Raw genomic sequence first — 19,657 nt, forward strand, 5'->3', positions numbered from 1 at the left:
AAAAAGCGTCTCTCCATACACTTTCCACGCTTTCCTTGCTGCCTGAAATTGTGTTAAAAAGTTTTTTAATAATGTTTCTGAGGGAGTTTGCCCCCCCCCCCATAAAATACGTGGGTCTGAGGTTCTTCTTCCATGGAGAGCAATGGGCTTTTCAAGATGGGTGTGTGCGCCAAGGGAGGAGGAGGGGGAGAAGATGTCTGCTGCTGGCGGGAGACATTTTCTTGATGTTTGACGCTCAGGGGTCCCTTAAATTGGTTCCCCCAAAGAATGGGGGTGCCTTTGTGTGTTTGGGATAATAAAAGCAAAACAAAAATTGACATTCTCTTCCTAAATACATATTTAGCCAACTCCTGCAAAGATGGAGCGTGTGGCCAAGTGTGGGGTGGTGCCTTTCTTTTCCCCCCTCTCTGGAGTTTGGGAGTTTTTGCAGTGGTGACTCCCAGTTTGCAACTTTAATAATCATCATAATCATAATAATAGGCCTTTGCAACTTCAATAATAATGATGATGATGATAAATAATAGGGATATAAAGAGGCCAATTTCGAGTAGCTCTACCAGACGCAATAAAAATATGTATCCAGGGAACTAGAGGGCAAGTCCTTGAGCTTTTTTAGACTAGGTTTCACTACTAGTTTGGTTTTGTTTGGTTTGAAGGAGGTTGTTGTAGGTGTTTAGACGTCATTTAAACATGGGATTATTATTGTTATTATTATTAAAAATTGAGGTTGTTTTGTGGGGGTAGAAAGGAAGAGCCCTCCTCTTTCTTCCTCTCAGCTTCTCTCTCTCTCTCACCTTGGCACAGGTGGAGTTAAATGTCTCCCAAGGGCTGGGAGAGGCGGGCAAAGGAGGCCCGGGAAGCCAACCCTTATTATAAAGCTGGATGTGGCCTCCATGACATGAGAGGAAAAGAGGAGGGGAGGGAAGGAAGGAAGGAAGGAAGGAAGTATGTATGTATGTGCCTCGGAAAGGGGAGGCAGGTTGAGGGCGTGAGAGAGCCTGCCCTCCTCGCCCTTTCTGGGGTTGGAGGCTTTCTGGAGAGTTAGAGGTCCCAAACACACACTGCAGAAATAACCCACTTTGAGACCGCTTTAACTGCCCTGGCTCAATGCTAGAGGAAACTCTGGGAGCTGTAGTTTTTGTGAACGACATTTAGCCCTTCTCCGTCAGAGAGAGTTCTGCTGGTGCCACAATAAACTACAGTTCCCAGGATTCCCTGGCACTGAGCCAGGGCAGTTAAAGTGGTCTCAAACTGGATTATTTCTGGGAGTTGTAGTTTATTGTGGCCTCAGACCCCCCCTCTCTCTCTCTCGCGCGCGCGCACACACACACACACACACACACACAGAAGGCTATAAATGCCTCACAAAACTATAGTTCCCAGGATTCCCTACCATTGAGCCACAGGGCAGTTAAAGCGGTCCCAAACCGGGTTATTTCTGCAGTATGTGTATGTGAGTCTACACTGGCGAAGTAACGCGGTTTGACACCGCTTTAAAGCTGTGGGGTTTTTAACATCCCAGCAAGGCCTTTCTTTTTTTAAGAGTGCTTCTAAACATGGCCGTTAAAATTTGTTTTTTTTTTTTTTAAATTTCACCCTGTTTTTTTCCCCAAAAATAAAAAAGGCGCCGGGACATTATATATGTATATATTTGGTGTAACTTTTTTGCTTTATTACAAAACAAAAAAGCCCGTGGCGGTTGAAAACGGTGTCAAACCGCGATAATTTCCACAGTGTAGACGCAAAATAAAGTCGTTGGGTATACTTTGGTGTAAGGTTTTGCTTTATTTATTATTTCACCTTTATCTCTCTCTCTCTCCGTGTCTCCTTTTCCTCAGCGAAGGAGAGAAGATTTAAAATATTGAATCCCCTAATTAATAATCACAATAACGGGAGACCCTTCTTTGAAGGGAGCCCTACAGCTTTAAGGCGAGATACATTTTTCTCGCTTGTGTCGCAGCAACTTTGCCTCAGTCATGTCGCCCGCCGGGTGATTGACAGAGCCTTCCGACCAATGGGCAGCGCCCCTCGGCCTCGGCGGCCAATGGGGAAGCGCGAGGGGCGGGGCGGCGCCCTGAACTTTATCTGAGCATGTGACATGTTTTTTAAAAGGACTTGGGCTCCCTCTCTGGCGCGTCGCCTCCTCCTCCTCCTCCTCCTCCATCATCATCATAATAACCCTGGACTGTGTCTGTCACTGCTTTGGCAGAAGGAACCCCTTATCTTTTTCCCCCTCCCACAACAACAACTCCAGATCGTCCTTGTCCCTTGTGTTCCTGCATGTGGGGGGCTTAGATGGATGACTTTTTGGATTGATCTTCCTCCCAACAGGTGGAAGGGGAAAGACGCTGGAGGTGGGGAGAAATGGAGACCTCTCTTTGGTGGAAGTTGTTGCATTTATATATTGATTGTACAGTAAATTGTTGTTGTTGTTGTTGTTGTTGTTGTGTGCCTAGCATAGGGTTTTCTTGGCAAATTTCTTCAGAGTTGGTTTGTGTGTGTGTGTGTGTGTGTGTTTGCCATTGCTATCCTCTGAGGCTGAGAGAGTGCAACTTGCCTAAGATCAACCAGTGGGTTTGCATGACTGAGCTTTTTCTATAGTGTTGTTGTTGTTGTTGTGCAGGGGCTTTTCTTTCTCCCTTCCCAAGTAGAAGGACTCGTAGGGTTTTTCCTAGCAAGTTTGTTCAGAGTAGGGTTTGTCATAGGTATTCCCTGAAGCTGAGAGAGTGTGACATGCTCAAGGTCACCCCAATGGGTTTACATGACTGATAATTATTATTGATCGTTATTATTGTGCTTTTTTTCGCCTCTCCCAAGTAGAAAGACTCTAGGGTTTTTCCTGGTACGTTTCTTCAGAGTGGGGTTTGTCATAGCCAACCTCTGAGGCTGAGAGAGTGTGCCTTGCTCAAGGTCACCTAATGGGTTTACATGACTGGGGTTGGAACCCTGGTCTTCCAATCCAAGGCTCAAACCATAGCAATAGCAGCTTCGTTTATACACTGCTTCATACCACACTAAGCAGTCTCTAAGCGGTTTACAATGCATAAGCTAATTGCCCCCCAAAAGCTGGGTCCTCATTTTAGTGGCCTCAGAAGGATGCCAGGCTGGGTCAGCACTGAGACCCTTGTGGTTTGTGAGTGAGGGGCTGCAGTACAGGCATTGAACCATGCACCCGCAGGGCTCTTAACCATCACGCCACACTGGCCCTCGTTTAATTTTTAAAATATAATTAATTTTGCATTTAATTTTTTATAGGGTGGGGGCTTCTTTTTTCTAAGTGAGTGGAGAGGGAGAGGGGGAATATCCTTTTGATTATATGCCTTAGATTAGGAACGCTGTCTTTGTATGTGTTTTATGTGTTGCGTGTCCTCTTTCTTGTGTTGATCGCTTGGGCTGTGCAAGGCAGAGAGGTCCCCTGCCAGAACGTGTAATTTTAAATCAGTTATTCCTGGCAGATTCCCTGGTGAGGAGATCCTCAGAAGGAAGAAAGAGCAGAGCCTAGCGAGCCTAATTCCTTAGGGAAAGGTTTGCCAGCTGAATTAAGGAAGAATTTGGGAGGAGGAACGAGATGGAAGTTAACTCCTGCAGTGGGCTGACAACCCAACCAGAGTCAGAATAAGAATGTCTCCAAGTGAAGTCTAAAGGAGAGATATTTCTGTTTTTAGGCTGGGGTTGCATGCTTTGTTTGGGTGGGAACCTGGGTTGCGTGCTGAGCTTAGCAGCTAGATTTGTGTCTGGAGGCTGCAGGCTAGGTTTTCAATCTGAGTTTTTAGGGCACCAGCTAGCCAGTTCAAAGGTTCACAGGAATCAAATAGGGGTTCAAATGGGTGTTTTATAATGATAGAATCATAGAGTTGGAAGAGACCACAAGGACTACCCAGTCCAACTCCCTGCCTTGCAGGAACTCACAATCAAAGCACCCCTAACAGATGGCCATCCAGCCTCTTTTTAAAGGCCTCCAAGGAAGGAGACTCCACCACTCTCTGAGGGAAAGTGTTCCACTGTCGAACATCTCTTACTGTCAAGGAAGTTCCTCCTAATGTTTAGGTAGAATCCCTTTTCCTGTAGTGTACATCCATTTGTTCCAGGTCCTATTTTCTGGAGCAGCATAAAACAAGCTTGCTCCATCCTCAACATGACACTCCTCCAGATATTTAACCAGGGCTATCATATCACCTCTTGACCATCTCTTTTCCATGTCTTTCTTCATATGTGGATATCTACATGGCTATTATCTACATGGATATTATTAAATATCTACATGGATATTATTAAAAAACAAAACTGATATTTGAATAAATTAAAATATAGCTTTAATCTATTTCACTTGTGCTCAAGATGCTGAGCATTTTTTTTTCACCCAACACACTTAGGAGTGGCGTTATTTTCAACTGAACTTCTGAACAGGCACAATTCAAAGATAAAGCCTTGTTATTCTGGAAAATCAGTATGCAAAGGGATCTTGTAGTACCTTTAGGACTAAAAGAAAGACGTTAGTAGCATGAGCTTTCATAGTATTAAGTCTACTTCCTCAGATGCACATTTGGCAGATCGTACTGAAATAAGTTAAACATGGGATGGGTTGGCGAAGGATACTGTGCCATCCTTGACCTTTTGGAAACCAAACCTTCTGTTGGAAACTAAACTTGTTTTATTTACTTTTTCATCATGTTTGAAGACAGCTGTTTAAGTTCTGCTAGATGTCATGATGAAGAACTCCGTTTTGGTCCAGATGGTATTAAATATTGGTAGATGGAATGTTGCTTTGGATTATTCCAGAATTAGAAATGAAAGGAAAGGCAGTGGGTTGAGTGGAGACAGTGTTAATGTTGCTGGTTTATATTGTTAGTGCTTGATGCAAAATAGGGGAAAAGCTGTTCCAATTTTTCCAGGTCCTTTATTTTCCTATAAAAGAATCAGACGTATATGTAAATCTCCATTGGATCATGGAGCGAGCCCAATTTAGTGTTCTCTCCCTGGCCAAACGTGGCATGCAAGTGGTTTGTGCAGAGGCCACCTACAGTCAGAAGATGAGTTAGTGGACTAAGTGCTTTATCAGTTGAACTGGGATGTGGGTTGCTAAAGGATTAAGATCAGGATCAAAAAAGGGACAGGGGGTAGGTGCAGGAAAGATCATTGCAATGGCAGTGGAAAGTTTCAATAACAATGTCAATAACGCTAACTGTGAAGCTACCTGCCAAGTATGCCCTGAGGATAAAATTAGGTATCATAAAGCAGGTTGCAGATCCAGGCCTTAGGTTTTTAAGCTTTAAAAAGGCATGAATTACAGTTGCCAGGTCAGCAGGTGAATTTAGTGAAAAATCTTCAGACTAGATCAGGTATATGAACTATTCCAGATATCACATGTCTCTGTCCTCTCAAGTTATGCAGTTTGCCAGCATTTTTGAAACCTACAGGAGAAACTATAGTCCTTCCTGCATTAATTCCCTATTGCTTTTTTGGTCCTGATGTTGGTTCCTTAGTGACCCACATCGTACCTCAACTGATGAATCACTTAACCTTCACCTTTTTACACCTAAGACATCTCTTATAATGGTCAGTAGTAGCCTGGGCACAGAAACATGAGCAGAGTAAAAAAAACAAAACAACAACCTCTGGTCAATCTCTAGGTGAACTGTACTAGTCAAAGTCAAAAACACATTCTCAATTTTGTTCATATATTTTAAGAGAAGAGAATATAATGCTAGTTATAAGTTTACCCATGTTTTATTGTTCTCCTCTACTGAAAATGTTTGCTCTCTCTATTAAGTAAAACAATCTCATTTTTTTGTATTTTAAAAATACATAAAAATGTACGTTTTATGATGCAGATAGGTTTTTTTCCACTAATGTACAACGTCCGATTTGGTTTAAATCCAGGAGGAAGTTGAATGATGTGATACAGATTTGGTGCAGACATGCCATGATTTGCTACAAATGGCTTAATGTGAGTCGATAAATCTTTTATCACTATTTTATGGGTATGTTATGCATGCTTTTGTTGTCATTTGCATGGTAAGATTACATATGTGACCTTTTTATATGCCAGTCCTTATTTGATGTAGACAGACAGCTTCCCTATTCATTATTTGCAGAAATTAAAATTGTATGTTTGTCACATTTGGGTAATTGTGACTTTATTTTATATTTAATTTAGTCTAGATGTAGATTCAACATAAATATTTCAGTATAAATAAGATGACTAGAGCAGTATTCAGGAATTAAAAAGTTAAATAACTGAAATAGTACATCAACAGTACAGCAAAAGCAAGTAAATAAATGATGAAGTAAGAGGTATATTGTAGAAAAATGAATAATACAAGCATATTTGCAGAATTTTTAAAAAGCCATTTATTGGAACAAAGCATGTGTAAGCTAACAGTTCATCCTAACCCTTTCATCTCATGAGAAATATGCTCTGTGTAACAGAACGGTGTCTTAGATTCCTCCATGTCTTACTAATTCAAGTAATTTCCTTGTTTATTATAATAAAAATATTAGCACACACAGCAGTCAGTTTGCTTTAGATACTGTATTGTCATTGTGTTGCGTACAGAATGGTATCTTTGCACACAGTTTACTTGTTGTTGAGCTCAGATGTGGTGCATGTAGCCAACTGCAATCCTAAACACAAAAATCCACTCAGTAAAATTATGCAGTGTATTTATGGGTTGTGGATTAAGGTTTCATCTATTTTGTGTGATTATATGATGAGGAAGATTGATTTACAGAGACTAAAGTGGTAATCATACATATATCTCCTACAGAATAAATGCTATTGGATGCAATGGGTTTTACTCCTGAATAAATGTGCAAAGGATTGAACTACAGGGCTATCATCCTGTGCTTATTTACCTGAAAATAACCATTGTGGAACTTTATTCTGAGTAAACAGGAATTAGATCAGACTGCAGAAAGTACTGTTGTTCCATTCAGAGAAAATGTAAACATTAAAGAATAAGGGTGATATTTAAAGTTAGCAAGAACTGATAATACAGTTTATGTCTCCCTTATCTGAAACACTTATTACCAGAAGTGTTTTGGATTTTGGAATATTTGCATATACATAATGAAATATTGTAGAGACAGGACCCAAGTCTAAACATTAAATTCATTTATATTTTGTATACATTTTATACACATAGCCTGAAGGTAATTTCATATTCAGTATTTTAATAATTTTGTGTATGAAACATAGGTCCAAAACACACTGTAGAAATAATCCAGTTTGAGACGGTTTTAACTACCCTGGTTCGGTGCTAGGGAATCCTGGGAATTGTAGTTCATTATGGCAGTTAAAGCACTAGAGCTCTCTGCACAGAGAAGGCTTAATATCTCGTAAAACTACAATTCCCAGAATTCCCTAGCATTGAGCCAGAGCAGTTAAAGCGGTCTCAAACTGGATTATTTCTGCAGTGTGTTTCGGGCCATATTTTGTGTACAGTTGCACCATCAGAAAGCAAAGTAGTCACTATCCTAAGCAGCAATTGTAGATTTTGGAGTGTTTTAGATTTCAGAATTCCAGATAAGGGAGATTCAACCTGTATTCTTACAGGGTAGAATCCATGTTTAATTCTGATTTTATTTTGCATAATGCTGGAAAACTGGTAAGGTCAATATGGTAGGGCAGCATGGTTGCATCAACTCATTCACCTCACCTTGGACTTCATGTGATCGATATAAAGTCTGTGTATTGCATGTATAACTGATCATTCAGACTTCGCCTTCTCATCATAATAAATTGTGCATTATCAAATGTGTTTGCATGGGAATTTATATATGCACAATTTACAGTAAGTGTGGATGAAACACTATATCTAGCAGGTTTCTTCTCAAATTGGCAATATTGGTAGAGGCGACAGTGATTGTACCATAGGAAAGTCCTTGTTATGCTAAGCATAAAAATATATTTTCATACCTTTTCTCCTTATATTCTTCTACTAGTTTAACATCTATCAGAAATGATTCTCCACACTCCTCATGGAGATAATGCTATTAAGTTAATGCTCTTGAGAAAGAAGGTGATGTTCATTGTAGATTCATCCCTGTTGAAGTATTAGCTTCCGAACTATGAAGATGGTTTAATATGTGTTCACAGATAGTCCAACCCATGCCTTAGGCATGTTGTTGTTGTTCGCTTTCAAGTCATTTCCGACTTATGGTGAACTTAAGCCAAACCTATCACAGGATCTTCTTGGCAAGATTTGTTCAGAGGGGGTTTGCCTCTGCCTTCCTCTGAGGCTGAGAGGGTGTGACTTGTCCAAGGGACAATTCATCCAGGGATCTTCATGGCCGAGCATGGATTCAAACACTAGTCTCCAGAGTCATAATAATTGGGAAATACAGACTTGTATCTAATTTGAAATAATATTGTTCTCTTTTTAGTTCCGGATGCACTGAGTTGTGTTTTTTCTTATATACAAATGTTATAGGCATGTACAAGTACATATGTGTACATATAGTACATGTAAAATACATTTACTCTGTATTAAATATGTACAATGTCTCTTCAAGGAATGCTCCACTTTCAAAAGGTAGAGCAATTTCTAGCAGCTTTTTGTGGGATTCATGCACTCAATCAATCAAATTTTGTGCTTTTATGAAGGAAGAGAACCATGCCACTCTGTTTGTTCCTGTCATATTTACCCTGTTGATTTGCTTTTAATAAATGCCTTCTTGCTGGCAAATATGTACTTACTCTATAGACACGAATTCTTGGGAGTTATGTGACTGTTTTATTGTGGAGCATCTCATGGCAGGACTGCAGTTCTTAGGGTTCTAGTTGTCTGAGGGGTGAAGCAGACTGTCCTGAAGGAGCAGCTCTGTGCTTCACCTTTGAGCGCCAGATTGGGGCCATGGCAACCGTATGCCGCGACCCTGATCTGCCGTTTTTCTGGACCAAAAAGAAGTGGCAAAATGCTTCTTTTTGGCCCAGAAAAAGGGCTTTCCGATGCTCCTTTTGGCATGTGGCACATGAATGTCACACCAAATGAGTGTCACAATGCCATGTGGTCAGGCAGGTGTGACGCTGGCATCTAGGTGGTGTCAGGGTGGGCGTCATCCAAACATCATGCCCCCACGCTGCCCCTATGCCAGCGCTTATTGCCAGTCTGTACAGCCTCATGGTTTACCCAATTATATCTGTCATGGTTCATTGGATATGAGAGAATTACTACATTTTCATTATCACTATAGTAGCAAAAACAGTAAAATCAACTGTTTTACCAAAAGAAGCTTGGAGCTTGAAAATGGAGGATTAAATGTACTCTTGAGATCATTTTTATCTGCTGTCAATAGCAAAGCAAATTAAACAACTTTACTAGATTGTCTCAGGTATTTCTGGCTTAAAAAGCTCAAAAAACATTTCTCAAGGGTGGACAGGAAATAGAACAGTAACATTCAATTTTTAAAAGCTGGATGATATTTGCAATTTGTGCCGTGCAATCCCTTGCATACGTATTTTCTTGGAAATAGTATCCATTATGTTCTGAGATTTACTCTTGAGTTGAGTGTTACCATAGTTCCTTGATATGTGACAGAATTTATATGAACATATATACTTACACTTTAATTTGCTATTTTCCTTTATTAGTTATGGAGACCAAAGGCTATCGCAGTTATCCAGAAAGCTTAGATATGGAGAGACGCTGGAGTCAAGGTTCTCAGTCCATGGAGTATACTTCTGCAGGAGCAGAAGCATCAACTGAAGAAAGTAATAACTATATGGAAATTGTCAACGTGAGCTGTGTATCTGGTGCTTTTCCAAACAGCAGTGCTCAAGGAAGCAACAAAGAAAAATCTGAATTACTTTCTTGCCTACAGCAAGATCACAATCATTCTGGAATTTCAACCTCTGACATAAAAACTGAATCAGACTCGAAGGAACTTTCTGCAACAGTAGCTGAATCAATGGGTCTGTACATGGATTCTGTAAGAGATGCTGATTTTACCTATGATCAGCAAAGTCAACAAGGAAGCATAAACTCTGGAAAGATGTATCAAAATGTTGAGCAACTGGTAAAACTATACAAGGAGAATGGCCATCACACCTCTCCATTGAACACCGCAAACAGGCCCTTGAGACCTTCTGTAGATTGTGCAAGCTCTATGAATGGCAGCATCATGCCTCCAATGATGAAAAGTCCTAGAGTATCTCGAGAGAAGAGTCCGCCTGACTGTAGTCCTCAAAGTATGACTTCTTCAGTGTGCAGCCCTCCTGGAATTAATTCTGTGTCTTCAACTACACCTACTAACTTTGGAAATTTCACAGTAAATAGTCCAATCAACCAGGGAACGCCTTTGTCATGCTCACCCAACATTGAAAACCGAGGTTCAATGTTGCACAGTCCTCCACATGCTAGCAATATGGGGTCTCCTCTTTCTAGTCCTATAAGTAGCATGAAATCACCAATTTCAAGCCCGCCTAGTCACTGTAGCGTGAAATCTCCAGTTTCAAGTCCTAATAATATTACCATGAGATCCTCTGTATCCAGTCCTGCAAATATGAATTCAAGGTGCTCTATTGCCAGCCCTTCCAATGCCAATAATAGGTCCACTCTTTCTAGTCCAGCTGTTAGTACTGTGGGGTCCTCTATGTGTAGTCCAGTAAATGGAGCACTAGCCTTTCCTGCATCTAGCACACCTGTTGGACCTGGCACAGGCCAAGACATTGTTTCTAGTCCAGATACCAAGGACATTAAAGGTGCTCCAGAAATCATATTTCCTAAAATAGAGGAAATAGAAAATGCCATCTCTAACAATGAAGTAGCTAATCAAATGACTCTTGTTCAGTTTATAAAGCCTGAACCAGAGGGGGTTTTCAGTAGCTCATGTCTTGGAGAAAACAGCAAAATCAATTCTGATTCCCCGTTTTCAGTATCAATAAAACAAGAATCAGCTAAACATTCTTGTTCTGGTGCTTCTTTTAAAGGGAATCAAACTGTAAATCCATTTCCATTTATGGATGGGTCATATTTTTCTTTCATGGATGATAAAGACTACTATTCACTATCTGGGATTTTAGGGCCACCTATTTCATCATTTGATGACAGATGTGAAAACAGTGGATTTCCAAATCCAGGCCTATCTGTAGGAATTAAACAGGAACCTGAGGAGAGCAGCTATTATCAAGAGAACACTCTGTCATCCTCTGCCATTGTTGGTGTAAATTCAAGTGGACAATCATTTCACTATAGGATTGGAGCTCAAGGCAGAATATCTTTATCACGACCTGTTGGTAGAGAGCAGTCTTTTCAGCATATGAGCTCATTTCCTCCAGTAAGTACTCTGGTGGAGTCATGGAAATCGCATTCTGAACTGTCTGCTAGAAGAAATGATGGGTATCCAGTTCTAGAATACATTCCAGAAAATGTGTCAAGGTAGGTGTGCTATTCTTACACTGCTGGTACTTTTTGCTAGCGTATAGCAGAATATTTTGTGTCTTAATAGTCTTCGAAACTTCATATTTATATGTAGTGTAATGTCAGAATACCAGTCTATTTTGACTGTGAACGTGCCAAATTTTAGTACTGGTCAATATATTCACTCAAGCTGTATGTTAATAATTTTAATTGCTACAAATGTTTTATATTCCCATTTACTTTGTTGGTGGCACCTCAGTAGCTTTCTAGGTTTCAAATAGCATTGTCTAGAGAACACTTGCATGAAGATTTCACTGATAAACATTTGTTTTCAGTGCTTTGCAACTATTTACTAAATATATGAATGAAAAAATATTGACTGTCTGTCAGAGTTTCTTTCATGATGTTTCCGTGATTGTTAGTGTGTTTAGGTTCCAGTGGGCTAAAATTAGAAAATCATAAGAGGCTTTTAGCAAGGTATTTCACTATGTACTGATTTCCAAGGACTCTCACTTAAATATATGGACACTGAAATACCTCTTGAAAGTAGGATACAAAAGCCTAATACCTTTCGAAAGAGGTAGAGGGTTGTAATACAGAGCAATTTTGTCCATTCAAAACAGTGTGTGATTATTCCCTGCATAACGGAATGGCCACTTTGTGTACAAGCCTCAAATCACGGGCCTGCTTACTCAAGGCCAGGCCCAGCTACTTTTGTAGGACAGTTCCACAGTTGTCATCCTTGTGCACAGAGGGATTAACCTTTACACTATAGGAGTGAGTGCTAAGAGAATGAGATTGTTCTAACTCGTGTTTCTAGTGATGTCATGGCAAAATCTAAAGGTCTTCTCTTTGTACTGTTACTTCTGTATCTTTGTTTAGCCTTTGATATCTACTTTATCCCTCTCTCTCTTTTTCTCTTTCTCTCTCTCTTTCTCTCTTTCTCTCTCTGCCATCTAACATGAGTCCAAAACACACTGCAGAAATAATTCAGTTTGAGATTGCTTTAAATGAATTCTGGGAACTGCAGTTTTGTGAGATATTTAGCCTTCTCTGTCAGAGAGCTCTGGTGCCACAATAAACTAGAATTCCCAGGATTCCTTAGCACTGAGCCAGAGCAGTAAAAGTGGTCTCAAACTGGATTATTTCTGCACTATGTTTTGGACCATGGTTTAGTAATAGATTTTTCACCAGTCCTTTGCTAGTAGTTGTGTGATCCCTACATCTCTGGGTTAGATACAAACACATTTGAGCAAACTGTGGTTCCATATGTTTAAAATGAAAAAGCAATTCAAAGGTGGATGATTTCCAGATGGAACACCATTGAGGAACACATGGGATGCCCAGTTCTTTCCATTGCCTCCTGTATCTGTAATCTAGATTGTCCAGTAAAGCATGTTGTCACACAATGGATTATTGTGGAAGAGAATTATCTAGAGTGGAAGAATGGTGGGGGAGGTAGTTTCAAACACCCTCTCTTCCCCCTGCTATTCCTCTGCTCTTAACCTCTTCTCAAATCAAATTTTCATTTTTAAAAAAGGACATTATGATTCATTTACAGGCATTTGAATATACAGTAATTTGCAGTTAGCCCTGCAGGCTGAGGCTCAGATGTCAGTTAGGAGAAGACCTAGATGCTTAAGGAGCCATCCTTAATCCAGAATTGTGAACTATTTTTGAAAATGGGTTCAACACTTTGGCTAGCTCTGTTACGTTCTTATGGTTGTGCAAACTTACCAGGAACAATGAATCCAAGCTGCAGGAAAAAAGATTCCACCTCAACATTAGGAGGAACTTCCTGACAGTAAGGGCTGTCAGTGGAACAAACTCCCTCAGAGTGTAGTGGAGTCTCCTTCTTTGGAGGTCTTTAAGCAGAGGCTGGATGGCCATCTGTCGGAGATGCTTTGATATGGATTTCCTGCATGGCAGGGGGTTGGACTGGATGGCCCTTGTGGTCTCTTCCAACTCTATGATTCTATGATTCATTTCTGATTTATAGCAACCATAAGGTGAATCTGTCATGGGGCTTCCTGGGTAGGATATTTTCAGAGGAGGTTGGCCCTTGCTTTTTTCTGAGGCTGAGAGAGTGTGACTTTTCCAAGGTCACCAATTGGGTTTTCATGGATAAACGGATATTTGAATGCTGGTTTCTTAGTGTTGGTCATAGTCCAACACTCAGATCACTATATCATGTTGATTTCCTGTTGTTCAGGCTAAAATACAGAGCAGATTTACTGTCCTAGTTGCATTGGAACCGTGAGCTCTCTGCAGTAGTTACGGTACACCAGTCTTCCTCAACTTCCTCTAGAAGTTTTGAAGTAAAGTTCTTCCTCTAGATGTTTTGAAGTTCAGTTCTCATTATACCTCACCATTTTCTGAGTTATCTTTGGATTATGGGAGTTGCAGTAGCAGGGGCACCAGATTGGTAAAGGCTTGTTAGCTCACTCAAGGATAACTACTTGGTCATTTTCTCTTGGCCCTATTAAGATTTTGGTTTATTGCTATTTTTTTATTCTTTTGGTCTTAGATATGATTATACCATATGATTTATGATTTCAATTTTTTTTATATCAGATATGCAACAGTAGGTTTGGAACCATTGGCATAAATAGATCCCAAATCTACTGTTGCATACCTGGTATGTTCTCCTTCCCCTCTTATGCATCTGGTGCTTTCTTGGCCATTTCTCACAGGAAGGATTCCCATTTCTTCCACCATCTTTGCTTTAAAAAGTTATAATTTTTCTTCTTCCTTTCATCCTTTATCTTTCTCTTGTTTTATCTGTTCTTTAGGCTCCAAGACTTTGAACATTCTTTGATTCTTTTCTTTCCACTTCTTCATGTTTTCAGCTTTAAGACTTCTGATTTGTCCACTTTGCTGATATTTATAGAATTATGTTTTCCTTCTGACATTTTCTTTTCTCTTTGACACAGCCATTTTAACCTTCCTTTGCTTTAAAAAAATCTAAAGTAATAAAATGTTGCTGCCAAGAAATCCTTAAAGAAGAGCTTTCCTATAGTAAAACTGCACTGCTTGCATAGACTGGAGGTTGGCAATATACTTTGCCAGACTATTTATCACATAAGAATTGTTATCCTACTACTCTGGTATCACTGAATCACTTGCCAAATTTATTGTGATATCAGAACAGCTTTTTAATATCATTTTTTATTTAAAAAATTATCAAAACATATGAATGTGCAAGGTTAGTCAACTACAGGCTAAACTCTTTTAAGATGAAAAAGCTGGGACATTTTGTCCGAAGAGGGTAATTTTATTATTATTATGTTAATAAATCATCGGATACCTTTTGATCACTTAAGAAACTGCGCCTGCTTGCTATCTTTCCAGTATTTTGTTCAACATGCATGCTGAGTTGGGTAACTTGTTGCTCTCCAGATGTTGTTATGTTTTTGCTCCCATCATCCTCATAATTGGCTGTGCAGAATGGGGCTGATGGGAGTTTCAGTCCAGTAATATCTGGAGGGCTGCAAGTTGGTTACCACTATTGTAATGAAATTCTAGTTCAAACATTTGTGTATTGAAAAGTGCAGCAATAAAGTGCATTTCCTAATATCTGTCTTGTGGAATTGTACTGAGAGAGTATGTTTTTCAATGGGGCATACAAAGTATACCTACCGTAATCACTTTTAATTATTGTAGTAGCTTGTACTCTACCTAGTACACCACTGAATGCTAGTTTCTCACTAAAATAGACTTATTTGGGGCTATAGTAATTTTGGGCTATGATAAAATAGACCTATGATGTCACTTCTTTTGATTTAATGTTGTTGCCTAATGATAATTTAGGCCCTGTGCAGACCAGCCATTAAGGCTGCCCTGGGAGGCAGAGTTGAGGTGTTGTGCCCACATGACCTACGCCCCAACTCTGCCCCCAGGGCACCATGACTCTGCGCACTGCTCCACATTGCGTGTGGTGTCACGGTGCTCCTCTGGCACTGCACCCTGGAAAGGCCAGATTGGGGCAGCAGCGTGCGGTTGCTGTAGCCATGGTCCAGCACACCTGAAGGTGACTGCAGACCACCCCTTAGGGACTATCTGCACAGCCCCTTAGCGTGTGTGTGTGTGTGTGTGTATGTGAAATATTCATTACATAGATTATATATCATTCTGTTGGTCAAACTCTTGTGCCTGGTTATGACCAGGTCACCTAAAGGAAATGTTCCATTACACAGTCATTACCCTATGAAATTATTGAGCCTTGCTAATTGTATAGGAATTGGTGGTAATGTCATGTTGAGTTAGGGCCTGTACTAACAGCCCTTCTTCAGCCTGATCAGGGTTGTGGCATCCTAATGCCACGGCCCCAATCCGGCCTTTTACAGGCAGAAAAAGGAGCCACAAAAAGCAGCTCCTTTTTGTATCCTTGAAAGGGCGCCATAGCCCGAATGGCACAGCTATATGGCGCTCTTTCGGTTCTGCGTCATCTGGATGGAGCGGCGAATGCTCACCATGATACCGTGCCCTGTCTGGAGCAAGTGCATGACATCAGGGCCCCTGGGGGGCAGAATCAGGCATGCATCATTGGGACGCCACCCAACTCTGCCCCCAGGCCGTCATTTCAGGACGGTCTGTACAGGGCCTTAGTGATCTAAAGTTTTATGTCTGTGGAATTCAAAATGCTTGAGTTAGAAAAATGGTAAAAGGATACATCTCTCTCAAAACAGGGGTCAGAAAGGGTGCTCCAAAATAGTTATACTATACGTACTGACATTTAAATGTGATTTGCTAATAGGCCAGTATATCCTAGGAAGCAGTTAAGGTAGTTCCTCATTTTTCTCTGAATTTATCCTTGCTCATAATTTGACAGAGACATTTGGCACCCAATTTTTGTAAATTTCATGTTCCATTTTCTTATGGATTTTTTCAAAAATTATATTGAGTGAGCAAAACTTTGGTAATACCTTACATCTTCCATCCTTTATAAATATTTTTAAAGTTTTTCCCCCAGGAGCTAGGAGTACTTGAGTGAAATACTTGATTAGAAAAAGTTCAGTAGAGCTTAAGTATTATATTCAAAGCTGACTTGGAGATTATAGACATTTCAGTTCAACTACATGCACTTCTGTTAACACTGCTGATACTTAATTTTTTTTTTAAAATTCGAGTATTAAATTTAAAGGAAAAATCCCATTCAATAGATACTGCATGTTAGATGTACAAGTGTTCTGTGTATAAATGAAGCTGTTTACAACTTTGAATTATGGCTTTGAATGACCAATTTGAAGTTTGACTGATATTGCATTCATTGTATAACTAATTAAATTTTTATAACAATGCATTTTTACAAATAGAACTTCTGTGGAAAGCTATATCATTGGAAAATACTCAATTTAATATACTTGGCTGTTTCAGTTTTCCAGCACACTGACCTTGGCAAGGGGGAATTAATAGTGCAGACTATCGTGGCTTTATTTTAAAGGATTGGATAGTCACTTTCTGAGGTGCATTTAGTTTCCTCTGCCTTCAAACAGAAAGAGGAGGTGTGCAAAACAAAACAAACAAAACAAACCCTACAATAACTTGTATCAAGGATGTTTTCTCTCCAGTAAGCCCAGAGAGAATGAATTCATTGTGCTATAAGGTAGACAAAGCCTCTTCATCAATAGTTAAAAGTTGGTAATGGTTGACTATGTTATGTCATCTTATGTCTACATTTTTTAGAATCTACATAATGTTCCTGCTTATGAATGTAATAGTAGTTTAAACTTGCTAGAGTAACACTTTTCAGAACAGACACACACAGTACTTTGTGCCCTATTCATTATAATGAATAAGCACCTTCTCGTATGCATAAAGAAATTAATGTTTGATGCATTTGCTTTGAACTTCCAAATTATCTTGGGCTTAATATGTCCTCTGGCTATAATTATCTCAAGTAATTTTGCATAGTATATTTATCTGATTTTGATGGGGAAGTTATCAACAGGTAAAGTAGCACCTTTGTAAACAATGTACACGGATAAACTTATCCAGTGATATGTTTTCTCTTCAAGCATTCATTTTTATCCAAAACTAAATTGTGATTTCCATGAATTTGTCAAGTAGGTGGAATAATTAGAGCTTTGGTGGTTCTTGGTTCATGGAAAAGACTTGGAATGAATGATTAATATAAAAAGGGCTTCCTGGAAAGATAGTTTTTCTACTCTGTGATCTATCAAGGGATCTTGTAACTCATTTGAGACTGAATTTGTAACATAAGCTATAAATGCATCCGATGAAGTAGAATGAGACTGCATCTGTACTGTAGAAATAGTGCAAATTGACACCTCTTTATCATGGCTCAAAACTGTGGAATTCTGGGATTTTTCGTTTCATGGGACATTTGTTGGAGAGCTCTACTGCCACAGCAATCTACAGTTCCCATAACCCCATAGCATTGAGCCATGACAGTTAAAGCTGTATCAAACTTCACTATTTCTCCAGTGCAGATGCAGTCTAAGTCTATGAAAGCTTATGCTACAAATGTCATCCTTTCATTCTCAAAGGTACTACAAAATCCCTTTGTCTATATTTATACAGACTAATACAGTGATATCCCTGAATATGACTTCTGTAACAATGCAGTTTATCTCCGTATTCAAACATGATAAATGTCATTCAAACTATTGGTCTCAACATTGTCTGTCATACCAATTTTGATTGCATTTCTCATCTATAGGACAGAAAGTTTATATTTTGAATACTAACATTAATTAATAACATTTTGTTAAAATAATACACTAACAACCAGTGTAACCTCCCTGTTGTAATCATGCCTTCAGCTGTTAAGTTCATTTTCCCTAACTGAAGTGCAGCCTACACAAAGAGAACTATGGGCTAAACATGAGTGATCAGCAATAAGCATGTTGTGGGTGTCGCTGTGTCAGTGACAGACTGAGTATCTTTCTGTGTGGGTTTTCTAGGGAAGTCCAAAAACACAACAAATTATCCTGGTAAAACTTTTGTTCATTTTTCTAGAATTATTTTCAAGCCTGATAGGTCTCTTGAAGATATCAGAATGAATAGACAAATCTTCTTAGGTGGAAAGAACTCACTGGCAACAATTTCCTTAATTAAGTCTATAAGGCATATAAGATTAACCTCAGGATTGTAGAATCACTAGCTGTCAGTAGGGGGGGCATTATTTCTTCTGTCCTTGTGTTCCAGATGTTGATGACCTGAAATCAGTGGACCTAACAATTAAGTCAACATATTAAAACTTTCCAAATTCTTGGAAAGATGTAGTTCCTTCTGTTTCAAAGGTATGCTCTGGAAAGAACAATTGAATAATTAGTTGCTTTATTTTTTGTTAGTTGACAATTAAGTAATCCCCCCTTCACCCTGAATTTGCAAAACCTTCATATACTTATAAAATACTTAATTTCATTGTGGAGCCGAAGGCTTTCACAGCCAGCATCCATAGTTTTTTGTGGGTTTTTCAGGCTATGTGGCCGTGTACTGGAAGAGTTTATTCTTGATGTTTTGCCAGCATCTGTAGCATCTGAAGATGACAACTACATATGCTGGTGAAGCTTCAGGAATAAACTCTTCCAGAACATGGCCACATAGCTTGAAAAACCTGCAAAAAACTACTTTATTTCAGTTACCCAGGTAGGCTTAGGGCCAGTCAGAATATATTATTTGTGGCATTTCTGTGACTGAACAATATTTAAAGAGTCAAATATGATATTTTATTAAAATTACTGTCTGAGTGAGAGTGCATTTCTAAACTTGTGATCATGCCAGCAAGATGATTTTCAAAAGTGGTTTAGGAAAATGTCATAGTCACTTGGGAAAAAAACACACAATAAAATTGAAGATGACCTTTGGACAGCTTCAGTAAAAAAAATTCCCTTAAAAATTATACACACAGCCATTTACTTGTAAGTTTCCAGATACCTCTTGTGGCTTTAATTTTCTTTGTTTAGGATCTCATTTCTTTAGGTGCAAAAGTCCAAAACACACTGCAGAAATAATCCAGTTTGAGACTGCATTAGCTGTCCTGGCTCAATACTAGGGAATCCTGGGAACTGTGGTTTATTGTGGCACCAGAGCTCTCTTACAGAGAAGGCTAAATGTCTCACAAAACTACAGTTCCCAGAAGTCCCTAACATTGAGACAGCGCAGTTAAAGCAGTCTCAAAGTAGATTATTTCTGCACTGTGTTTTGTACTTAATTTAGGATGAAATTAATTTAGGTCTCATTTAATGAGAGTAAGACCAATTGAACTCAGTTAAATATACTTTCCAAATGGTCATGCCTACTGTTGCACTGTTAATATGGATTCAATCTGT

At 39.4% G+C, this 19,657-nt stretch overlaps 1 protein-coding gene across 5 annotated transcripts in view; it reads left to right on the forward strand.

Annotated features, from left to right (window-relative positions):
- NR3C2 (nuclear receptor subfamily 3 group C member 2) overlaps nucleotides 1-19,657 on the forward strand; it is a 192,896-nt gene that overhangs the window by 5,952 nt on the left and 167,287 nt on the right. The window contains exons 1-3 of one of the 5 annotated variants that reach the window (XM_042466731.1): nucleotides 1,929-2,354; nucleotides 5,881-5,947; nucleotides 9,593-11,378. In XM_042466731.1, the coding sequence (XP_042322665.1) occupies nucleotides 9,595-11,378 (1,784 nt within the window). In that variant the 5' untranslated portion in view covers nucleotides 1,929-2,354; nucleotides 5,881-5,947; nucleotides 9,593-9,594. Of the gene's footprint in view, nucleotides 1-1,927; nucleotides 2,355-5,880; nucleotides 5,948-9,592; nucleotides 11,379-19,657 lie in introns of those variants that run through there. The other 4 variants (XM_042466730.1, XM_042466728.1, XM_042466729.1 and 1 more) reach the window with 4 other exon arrangements.

This window comes from Sceloporus undulatus, chromosome 5 (assembly GCF_019175285.1).
Source record: "Sceloporus undulatus isolate JIND9_A2432 ecotype Alabama chromosome 5, SceUnd_v1.1, whole genome shotgun sequence".
Classification (NCBI taxonomy): domain Eukaryota; kingdom Metazoa; phylum Chordata; class Lepidosauria; order Squamata; family Phrynosomatidae; genus Sceloporus; species Sceloporus undulatus.